General features: G+C 48.6%; 1 protein-coding gene across 1 annotated transcript; it reads left to right on the top strand.

Moving 5' to 3' along the window:
• The first annotated feature begins 1,356 nt into the window (after positions 1-1,356).
• acd (ACD shelterin complex subunit and telomerase recruitment factor) lies at positions 1,357-10,022 on the top strand. The gene is made up of 14 exons (XM_064335407.1): positions 1,357-1,388; positions 1,870-1,995; positions 2,116-2,237; positions 2,538-2,628; positions 2,886-2,968; positions 3,181-3,249; positions 3,405-3,451; positions 4,312-4,529; positions 5,728-5,806; positions 6,103-6,156; positions 6,327-6,470; positions 7,535-8,385; positions 9,023-9,099; positions 9,347-10,022. The coding sequence occupies exons 2-14, from the start codon at positions 1,891-1,893 to the stop codon at positions 9,417-9,419; spliced, it is 2,013 nt and encodes a 670-aa protein (XP_064191477.1). The 5' UTR covers positions 1,357-1,388; positions 1,870-1,890; the 3' UTR covers positions 9,420-10,022.
• The last annotated feature ends 1,020 nt before the right edge of the window (positions 10,023-11,042 follow it).

Below are 11,042 nucleotides of genomic sequence, written 5' to 3'. Positions count from 1 at the left end.
CATTATTTATATAAATTGTAAATAACAAAGGACCTAAAATAGAACACTGAGGTACACCTTTAGTAATATTGAGAAAGTTGGTTTGAACATGATCAGCAGCCATACATTGAAACCTGTCAGATAGGTCGTTTTCGAACCAATTACAGGCAGTTGGATCCAATCGATAGAGGATATAGAGGATAGCCTACGCACCAATGTGGATTGATCAACAGTATTGAATGCTTTAGACAGATCCACAAGGGAGCGTATCTATGTTCCCATGGTCCTATGTTCCCAGGACACTCGGAACATAGGACCCTGGGAGAGCACATCAGATAGATAGACTGCTACCACAGAGGCTAACGTTAGGACATAGTTCTGTTTTAGTGACTAGCAGTTCAAACTGCTTTGGAACAGAAACACTTAGTGATTTAGTTGCATGCAAGTTATTTTTACTACAAGTTGTTGTGGGTACCCACCGCCTTTTTAAAGCCTGCCGAATCTAAAAACATTATATTCCTTTGCACAATATAATCATCTTCAATAGAACTGTTTAGACATGTTTCAGAGAAAACAAAAACATCAGGGTTAGGATTGTTGACCCAAATGTCCACTAAATTCATTCACTCTAGTGTTTCTTTTGCACCTCTGCATCTTGAACTAATGCACTTGTTGTACGTCGCTCTGGATAAGAGCGTCTGCTAAATGCCTGTAATGTCATGTAATGTAATGTAATGGAATAAATAATGTGAATATTAAGGTGCATCAGCCCAAGCCCCTTCCTTTCTTTTTTGTTTTTTGTTTTAGTTTTTGCATGTAAGGAGGGGGGCAGGTTAACTGAACTAACTGGTCTAGGACTTGGGAGTAGAGTAATTGAAATAAGACTGCTATGTCTAACACCATTTGATGTAATGTAATCTGTATACACTTCTTAAATTAAACAGTCAAGCAACTTCGTTTATTGTATGTGTATGAATACTGCCGTTCCCGGTTCGTGCATAGCAATGTGGAAGTGCTGTGGTCTATTCGAAATGTAATTCAATTAAGTGGCAACAAAAATGAACATATGCATTAAACGTTTTAAAATATATACAGCGTGTTGTACTTACAGTCTATTAATTCTCCAGATTGTTTTCGCTGCAGGTGTCTCAAAACAAACTACGGAGCTCGTTACCATTTCACATTTCCGAAGAAATCGCTGGCCTCTCGTCTGCCAGTGCCAGTCCAGAAATTGGAATGTTTTCTTACCCTAGGTAGACACAATTTTGTTTTTTAACGTTTGCTGAATATTTATATAATAAATACTAATCGGACTATTGCCACTATATGTCACTTTCACATGCACATTGTGTTGGGATATAGGTTAGTCTGCTAATAGGAACAGACGTAGCAGGAACCAGTTTCCAACGGTAGGAATAGACGTATGCACTGCATAACAAGCGCGAGAAACCAAATTAAGGAAGTGCGAAAGTATTTGCGATACCTAGTAACTTTTGCTAGCAAGCCAATTTGCATGCATTTAGGGTGAAATATGTCATTGCTTTTCCACTGGATTTTTTTTTTGTTGTTATTTTGTGTTTGTTGCAAGTAGTTTCACACACCCATATCTAGCTAGGTTTGACAAGTGCTATGAGTGACTGTCTGAACACATAGCTAATCCGATGTTAGCTAAGTAAGCGCTACGTTTGTCATTTCACTTTTTCTTGTGACAGTGACCCTTTGTTGGAGCCTTTCTTGAATCGGAATATTTCTCGAACCCGAAAAGTACATTTTAAAGTGAAATCGAAAGAATCACGACTCGCATTCCCTAGTCTAGTTACGTTTATACGATATTCACAGTATCCTATGTAATTATGCGTCAACGCAGTTTGAAGTTGAATTGCTGTTCAGGTGAAACGGAAAGATGACGCCATGATTCCGAGGAGGAGGTTCAACATAGAACCATGGATCGAGGCGTTGGTCCTGAACTACGGTCAGCAGGGAAAGGCAAAATGGCTGAAATGCTGTGTTTTAAAGGTAACTAGCTAATGTGCCCGATCGCTTTTTCGCTGCACAGAGCCTGCTTTATCAGGGCTGGGTGGTGTGTAGCTAAATTTAGAGCCAAGCCTGCCTTCTTAAGTGCCTTCTTCCTTGCAGGTTGCAGAGATGCCGGAGTCACACCCGCTGATGGAGAATGGGGAGGCATTGCTTTTTCTCTCAGACAAAAAAGTCTCCATACCGGCGGTTCTGACCAAGCAAGCATGGGAGGTGATGCAAGAGTGAGTGGGAGTCGGTATCATTTACTTAGCGCGGGGGCAGAGGTGGCACATGTGGCACTGCGAAGAGTAGCGCACAGAAAGCAGGTTCCAGTTCTAAGTCCAGGCGCTGCTGTTGGCCCCTTAACCCCTCCCGGAACGCGATGTGTGAGATAAGCCCGTTGGAGTAGAAAGTACTGATGTGGGTGTTAATGTACCATTACACTGATCATTTACCCACCAATGAAAACAAAGCAGTCTGTCCAGCTGATGTTTTGAGGCAGTGTATTTTGGTCATCCGTTCAGACATCTTTGTCTCAACAGAAAGGAGGAGCGGGATGTTGTCTCCGATCTGAAGCAGTGCACCGTGTGCCTGCAGGTCTACAACCTTGAGTTCCGGTGCGAGGCTGAGTTGGTGAGTGTGCTTACGGTGGGGACTGCATAGCATGTGATACAGTGCAGGTAGTTTGTAGTTATGGGCACTACTCACTCACGTCAGCAGGGGCCCAGTCGGATGTTTTAGTATATCTTACAATGGTCCAATAAACTCGACTGCCAAATCCCTAAAGCTGTTTTATGGCCAGCCTGGGGAAATGCATTACGGTTCACTTTGCTGTGAAATTAGCGAGAAGTCCATTCGTGTCTTCATTGCTTTTTTTTTCTCTCCCTCAGAATAAAAGCAGGTTCATCTTCACTGTCGAAAAAATGGCCACTGTGTCTTTTGGGGCAACGGTTGACGATTTGGTCCCATGCTGGTAAGAGACACTGCTTTGTGGCTGGGGGGGGTGGATATTTTGTTGGAGCACTCTGAGTATGCTGCCAGGTGCAAAGAAACTGCAGTGTCTAAGCTGGGTTTGGATCCCACAACCTACTGTTGTATCGTTATTGTTTCAGGCTGCTGTTAGATAACACTGCTTCGCACAGTCCCTCAATCATTGAAGAATACTGTGTTCCCATTGTGTTACAGCACAAGTCTGCCCTCAGTCAAAGAGAAGGTCTACGAAACCTGGAGGTCTGGGACCCTGGACTTAAACATGTAGATTTGTATTGGTGTTGCATTTTATTAATTGGTGTTGTATTTTATTCATATCTACACATGCCTGGCACTGTCAGAGCAACCACATTGGAAGTCAGTTTGCTCCATGTGGAATTTTCTCATATCTATCAATGTTGATGTGTCTGCCTTTGCAGGTCCCTACAGGGAGAGAATTCCTCCGCCACCATAGACACACAGTCAAGTAAGCACAGCAACTTTTTACAGAGCGAAAGGAAATTACTTGCAGCATTGTGTAAACAAATGGGGCTTTGTAGTTCTGCTTGGATACCAGCGCATAGATACTTTACAGTCTGTCATAATCCTATTTAAATATATTTGCGTACTCAAAGCATTCTTTGTCCCGTCTGACAGTTAAAAAGAACGCATTCTGGGTCGTGGTTTACTGAAGGGTAGTTATTTGTATGTGGCCACAGGACGTTAAACCAAATTATGTATTGTGATGAAGCAGTTGCATATTTTCAAGCTGGGTCTGTTTCATTTCCATTGCTGTTTTATTTTTGCGTCAGTATTTCATGCCATTGACTGTACCATATATGTGAATTGCTTCTCTGCTTTATATGGCAAATACTGTCATTTTTAAATGTTGTGCTTACTGGCGTCTTATTTCCCGTCATATGCCAAGACATTTCCGAGGAGACCTGCAACTTGCATTTCAGTGTAAATGCACAGTAGTACTGAGTTTGATTTGTGGTTGAGGTGACCAAAGAACCGTGGTTGGCTGTTGGCTACTCCCGCATACAGGGTTTAAAGACTTCAGCACAGATTCATGTTTTAGAGCTCACTTAAGAGATTCCTGGAGATGTTTCAGAATTTCATAATCTGCACACCCTAAGCACTTAAGATGAAGCTTATTGGCTTGGTGGGTTGTCAATCACGCACATAAGACTTTGCGTCACTGTGCACGCTTTGTGTTCTGGCTGATGTGAGTGGCGCTGAGGTCCGCGTGTTTTCCCTGCGAACGAGGCGCTGGTCCGTAGTTCTTCATTTGACCCGCCCTCAGTCGCTCAGTGCCGTGCTGTGTGCGCGTTTGTGTTTGCCCAGTGCTGTCTCTGTCAGATCTCCTCACGATATGGCACGAGGAGGATGCGAGCGGCCTCCTGGCTGACTTGAAGACCCGGCTGGCTCCGCCGTCGCCTCCTCACCCCCCCTCGTCCTCCTCGCCCCTCCCGGGGCCCTCCTCCTCCCGGGCCAACCCGCCGCCCGCCGCGCGCTCCACCTACCTGCCCACTGGCTGGCGAGCGGACCGGGGCCGGTACAAGGTAGGCGCTGGGGGGGAGGGTACACGGTGAGGGGGAGCATGATCGCTGGTGACATGGGACAGTCTCACAGCATTCTCAGGAGGCGTTTGGGCTTGACCCTACTCTGGGTGTTCTCCTGCACACAGGGGGGTTTGGGTGTCACCCTGCCCTCAGAGGGGGTTTGGAGGTTCTCCTGTACACACGGAGGGGGTTTGGAGGTTCTTCTGTACACACAGAGGGGGCTTGGAGGTTCTCCTGTACACAGAAAGGGGGCTTGGAGGTTCTCCTGTACACACGGAGGGGGTTTGGAGGTTCTTCTGTACGCAGAGAGGGGGGTCTGGTGCTCTCCTGTACGCAGAGAGGGGGGTCTGGTGCTCTCCTGTACACAGAGAGGGGGGTCTGGTGCTCTCCTGTACACACAGAGAGGGGGGTCTGGTGCTCTCCTGTACGCAGAGAGGGGGGTCTGACGAAGGTCTCTCCTGTACACAGAGAGGGGGGTCTGGTGCTCTCCTGTACCAGAGAGGGGGTCTGGTGCTCTCCTGTACGCAGAGAGGGGGGTCTGGTGCTCTCCTGTACGCAGAGAGGGGGTCTGGTGCTCTCCTGTACGCAGAGAGGGGGGTCTGGTGCTCTCTGTACGCAGAGAGGGGGGTCTGGTGCTCTCCTGACGCAGAGAGGGGGTCTGTGCTCTCCTGTACACAGAGAGGGGGGTCTGGTGCTCTCCTGTACGCAGAGAGGGGGGTCTGGTGCTCTCCTGTACGCAGAGAGGGGGGTCTGGTGCTCTCCTGTACGCAGAGAGGGGGGTCTGGTGCTCTCCTGTACGCAGAGAGGGGGGTCTGGTGCTCTCCTGTACGCAGAGAGGGGGGTCTGGTGCTCTCCTGTACGCAGAGGGGGGTCTGGTGCTCTCCTGTACCAGAGAGGGGGGTCTGGTGCTCTCCTGTACACAGAGAGGGGGGTCTAGTGCTCTCCTGTACGCAGAGAGGGGGCTTGGAGGTTCTCCTGTACACAGAAAGGGGGATTTGGTGTTCTCCTGTACACCAAGAGTGGGGTTGGGTGCTCTCCTGTACACAGAGACCTTTTTGGATTCAACCCTGTATCGAGGGAGTCGGGTTTAGGTGCTATGCAGAAGGAGAGGATAGTAGTGTGTTTTAGTGCACGCTCTGAGAAGGGGAAGGGGGGGTGACATAGTACCTGAATGTGAGACGACATCTCTCTGTTCCAGGGACAGGAAGCTTACACTTTCACAGTGTCACACTTCTACATCCCAGCGGAGCAGCTGGAACTGATGCAGAGTCACCCAGGTAACGCCACAGTAATGCAACAGTAACGTAATACAATAGACAATAGACAACGTGTAGCTGCCAATGTAGACTGTAATCCAAACCGTTCTATTGTAACTAACATGTCTATGACTGAGGCGATTACATTAACTTTGATCAAAGTGTGAAGAGAAGTGTGTGCGTGCATGCATGCGTGCGTGTGTGTGTACTATATCACTGTACACCTGAAAGCCATTTTGATTGCTGCTTTGTCACTCAGCATTCCACACTGGGAACTTGAAAGCTTTAGTCAGAGTGCTCCTTTTCACTGCATTTAGAAGGAAGAGGAGGAGAGCTTGAACCTCAGGATGATAATACATCTGCAAGTCCAGGTAGAACTACTTCAGTCATCAGTTTTAACTGCCCAAAAGCATGCCAAACGTATCATTAATTGGCCATTAAACAGTTATGCGGTGAGATTGTAATAAAGCTCATCTGACTGAATGCATTTAATCTTTGTTCCTCTAACTGTGTATGTGTGTGTGCGTGTGTGTGTGTGCAGTACATCGTGAGGGGCGGGCTCTCCCAGACTCAGGGGAGGATGGGAGTTCTCCCATGGCTTCAGGAGAGCAGGAGAAGAGACCGGCGAACCCTTGGGACATCTATGCGCTGAGAGTGGAGAACCTCAGCATGTCTTCATTAGAAGGTACCCTGAGCTCTACTCCGAATATTCTGAGATTCCACAAGATTGTGGAGGCTTACCAACACATTCCAAGTTGCCTCTAGTTCCAGTCTTTGGTCATAAACAGAAGTGCTGGAGACTACCTTGCTAATGCTAATGTGACAAATTGTTGATGACTGCATTCAGTTCTCTTGAATATACCTTAGAGCTACATGTTAGTGCAATGGTACGAAAACCCCACCCGGTTTAACCAGGGGGCTCCTCTGAAGGCTGCAGTGAGCATGGGTAATGATGTTTTCTTATTTGACCTGTATGCTGATTAGGGAGGAAAATGTAAAGGAATTTTGTTTTAATGAACAGTCATCGATTAATCGTTAACAGAACATGTAGTTATAGGTTATGACAATGAAAACGAAATAGTGCATGCTTTCCCCGTCAAAACTTTATTGAAACATTTGAAACGCATCTGAGCACCGGCCTAGCTATTTTTCATAGCAAAAAACAAATACAGCATAAAGAAACAAAAAATAAAACGATGAAGGCCGTGTGGGTACATTTTAATAATGCTTGGGAAATGGGCAAGCTCTATTCCGAATGGAATGGCGAAACAGCGTTAGCCCGCTACAACAGATCCACAGCCTGTCACAGCAGCCTTAATGATGAACTTTACCTAGAAAAGATTCGTATTAGTAGGCTATTGTAGGCTGATTTGCCTTTCCTGTGGTATATTAACAGTTGGTATCGTTGTGGTGTTATGTTTCAAAATGGCAGCGCACGCTGTCGTCTTTATGCGCGAAATGTTCCCATATTGGACTCCTGTTTTGCCTACCTCGCGGTTCAGTGGTCTTGTTCTGTGTAAATCAGACATTGCTTCCCCTGTTACACAGGTCGCAGTGCGCCACCTTGTGTAGAAATTAAATTACAACTGAATTTAGCCAAAACAGCCGTTGATACAGTTGAGACCCCAGATTGTTCAATTTGATCTTTTAATTTGATCGATGAAATTCTGAACAGCAAATGACCGATCATTGATGAATCATTACTATCACTAATGCTGAATGATTTGTGTTTTCCCTCATGACTCCCAGTGTCCCTGTCGGAGTCTCCCATGCATAACCCGCCCCTGGTTGGACAGAGCCCGTCGCTCCTCCTTCCATTGGACAGGGACCGTGCGGCTGTTCCCACGGCGACCAGCCCTCGGGCGTCGCCCTTGGAGCGATCCGGCAGCTGGGACCTGTTCTCAGGGTCAGACCAGAGCAGCGAGGACGTGCCGGTGACTGCGGAAGACCAATCGGAGGGCCCCGACCCCGAGCCCCACCCACTGGAGCCCCGTCCCCTTGAGCCGTCCCACCCAAATAGTGACATGCAACCCTCCGCAGGCTCCTCTGCCCCCTCCCTGATCAGAGAGATTTTGACTGGGTCCGATAACCAAACCCTGCCCCCTTACCAGAAGCCCCGCCCCCGCAATGCCTCAGGCTGCTCTCCCGTCCGGGATGGCTCCTTCCATTATTTTTTGGACCCTTTCGCATCCTCTACGGACAATCCGGTGCGCCCCCCCGTCCTCACAAGTTCCTCGGGCTTTTACTGGGACAAACCCGCCACCCCCCAGCAGGGCCCACACGCACCCCCCATCCGCGAGGAAGAGGAGGGCGTCGTCACTGGGGAGCCGGAAAGAGCCAGAAGGAAGCGGCGGCTGGCTTTCACTGAGGCCGACGTGGCGGCCGCGGCCATCAACGGCCTGGAGGAGCGGGGGGAGCGCAGTGACAGCCGCGCGGGTCGCACTCCCAAGAGGAAGCGGTCTCAAACCGGCAGCCCCCCGTCCTGGCTGTACCACACCCAGGCGGCGGGACATAGGGAGGACCGCGGCCCGAGTGAGGGCGGGGCTACAGGAGAAGAGGGCGGCCCCACCTCGGCCGCAGACATCCGCAGTGTGATTACGGTGAGGGTGAAATGTCCTTCTGTTCCCCCCGCCACCCAGTCAGGGAAAATAAAACAGAAGATAGCCATGACATCAGCTTGCTGGTTAAAAAAAAAACATGAGGCGCTGAGTACATTGGTCACTTTGGTCCTGTGGTGAATGGTGGATAGTGGCTATTACTTCCTGGATACTCGTAGCCAGGGCAACCAGTCCACCAATCACAACCAGCGTTACTGTTTTGGTTGTTACCAACATACTCTGATATTGGTGGAGCTCCTTCGTTTTCTGATAATATATATTTTACTATCCCTTTCCCCCATTAAGAAGTGACACTCAGAATCTATAGCTATAGATTCAGCCTTGGGGTGAAACCAAATCTATAAACAATTATAAGAATGTCGAAGAGCCAGCAGATTTAACAATTACGATAAACCGTATGATAAATGCATGTCTAAATTAACTCACGTTTTTATGATTTCAGATTTTTACCTGACTGTTTTGATTGGCTCACTGTGCTAGTTAAAGCAGGCTCGGTCGTTCCAGACCGTCTCAGGAATTCGTTGGGCTCGCAGACTTGGTTTCGGGCCTGGCGCGAATTGACTGCTTGCCGATGGATTAAAACTCCTTCTGTTCTCCCCCCCCCCCCCTTCCCTCGCAGTCCCACCCAGATGGCACCCCGTTCCTTCACCGCTACGAGCCAGCTCCGCGAGCCGCCGAGGCACTGAGCCTCTACAAGTAAGTGCCGCCTCGTGTGTGCAGCGACGGCTAACGAGCTGCAGGGTAACTTCCACCATTCGCCCTGGGGGCCTTAATCTCGCACTGGCACCTCGTCGTGTTTTTGAACCCGTTTGCGTGAGCCCGCACGCGCGCGGCTAACGTGCAGCCGAGCCGTTGGAAGTGACCCAGGCTTCGCGCCGCGGCGGTTGCGGTAGCTGACGCTATCGGGCGCTAACGTCGCCCCCCCCTCCCACGCCCCCTGCAGGGTTCCCGATGACCTTGTGCGCTGGTCCGCGCGCTACCTGTTCGGCCCAGACGGATCAAAGGAGACCAGCTGAGCGCCATCTGGGGCGGCCCGGCGCGCCGAAGAGGGCCCGCCGACTCTGGCTGTGCCGCCGGCGACCCCGGCAGGATCGGCGTATGACGAGCTGGACGCGCGGGTAGCTCCGTGAAGGCTGCCAGGTCGCGGTTTGTGTTTCCGGCTCGGAAGCGCTCGGTCCTGGTTTGCGTATTCGGCTGCCATGACCGTGTGTCCTCTGAACTGGAGGCACCTGAACGGGGAGAGGAACGTGGCACGAAGTCCTGGCATTAATCTCGCTTCAACTTTCTCCAGTGTAGAACAAAAAAGGACATTGTGTTACAATGGGTTGCTGAGGACTGTGGGAGTTGCAGTTTCCCCCACAGAGTGCTTGCAGTGGTGGTTCTGTGGGTTTATGGGAGTTGTAGGCTTTACCCTCAGGTTGTGTTAATGACACTTGAATCTCTTGTGACCCAAGCTCAGGTTCTTTTAACCACGCCCACTCCGACATCATCGTCCCAGGCAGTACCAGACTGTAATCCACAGCTGATACCTCGGCTTCTTTTTTATATAAGCTGTACTTTGCATTCAGTGTTCATTCATTTTACTCACCTGACAATAAATGGTTTTTATATTTAGTAAATGAGTGTGTTGTCCCATCCCTTTTCTGTCCTATAGAACTCACTGCGTTTTTTGAACTATGTTATCTGCCCTGTATAACCACAGATTTACACTTACCTGATACTCTGCTGCTACGTTCCTTCTGTCCTCTATGCTTCTTAACTCCAGGTGGTTCCCATTAGCGGGAGTGTCCTACACTGCATTGCACTTCAGAATGTCCATTGCCACTGTATGGTCCTTGGCAACGCAATAGTGAATTTTCGTGAAATTGTAATGTTTTGGTTTAATCTGTTTTAAAAAAAAATTTGTATAGCGCTTTTAACAAAGGAGCTTTGTCACAAAGCAGCTTTACAGAGAACCGGCCCCCAAAGAGTAAGCCTAGGGCATCAGTGGCAAGGAAAAACTCCCTGACTGAAGAAACCTTGAGCAGAACCGGACTCAGAGGGGGAACCCATCTGCCGCGGGCAGGCACCGGTTTGTTTAAACAGGTGGGGGACAGCTTTCCATGTTACACAGAATGCTTAGCTATGAGTATATAGGGAGTGAAATAATGTGGCATAACAAACTCCCTAAGAACATTGAGTTTAACCGATTTCTGTGGAAATCACGCGTGTAAAACTTTTTGTCCTGTAGATCTCTTACAAAACATTTTTATGTCCAGCACAAGTCTTCTCTTAGAACAATGTATGTAATGTTCCCTCTCAGTCAAAGGCGACACACTTGTACAAATTCCACACTGTGGGTCATTTGGGCCCGTCTTATTTCTGAATTTATGCTTGTTAAAATGAATGTCAATCTGTCTTAGTACTATTTTAACAACCCTCCTTTGAGCCTTTCCTGTTGGAATCCTGACAACCAGTCCAGTATTTAGAATGTTTGGGTGTTAACCAGAAGGTTGCAGGTTTGATTCCCGCCCGGGGCACTGCCATTAACGTAGCCTGCACTGCGTGTAAATATCTGTAACTGACAGCTCGTAAAACATGAGTGATGTAAGGTCCCCTGGATGAAGACGTTTGCCATGGTGACAAATTAAGTTTTAAAC

Source organism: Anguilla rostrata, chromosome 5, assembly GCF_018555375.3.
Source record: "Anguilla rostrata isolate EN2019 chromosome 5, ASM1855537v3, whole genome shotgun sequence".
NCBI classification, from domain to species: domain Eukaryota; kingdom Metazoa; phylum Chordata; class Actinopteri; order Anguilliformes; family Anguillidae; genus Anguilla; species Anguilla rostrata.
Note: the sequence above shows the minus strand (reverse complement) of the source record. Positions and strands in the feature narration are given on the sequence as shown.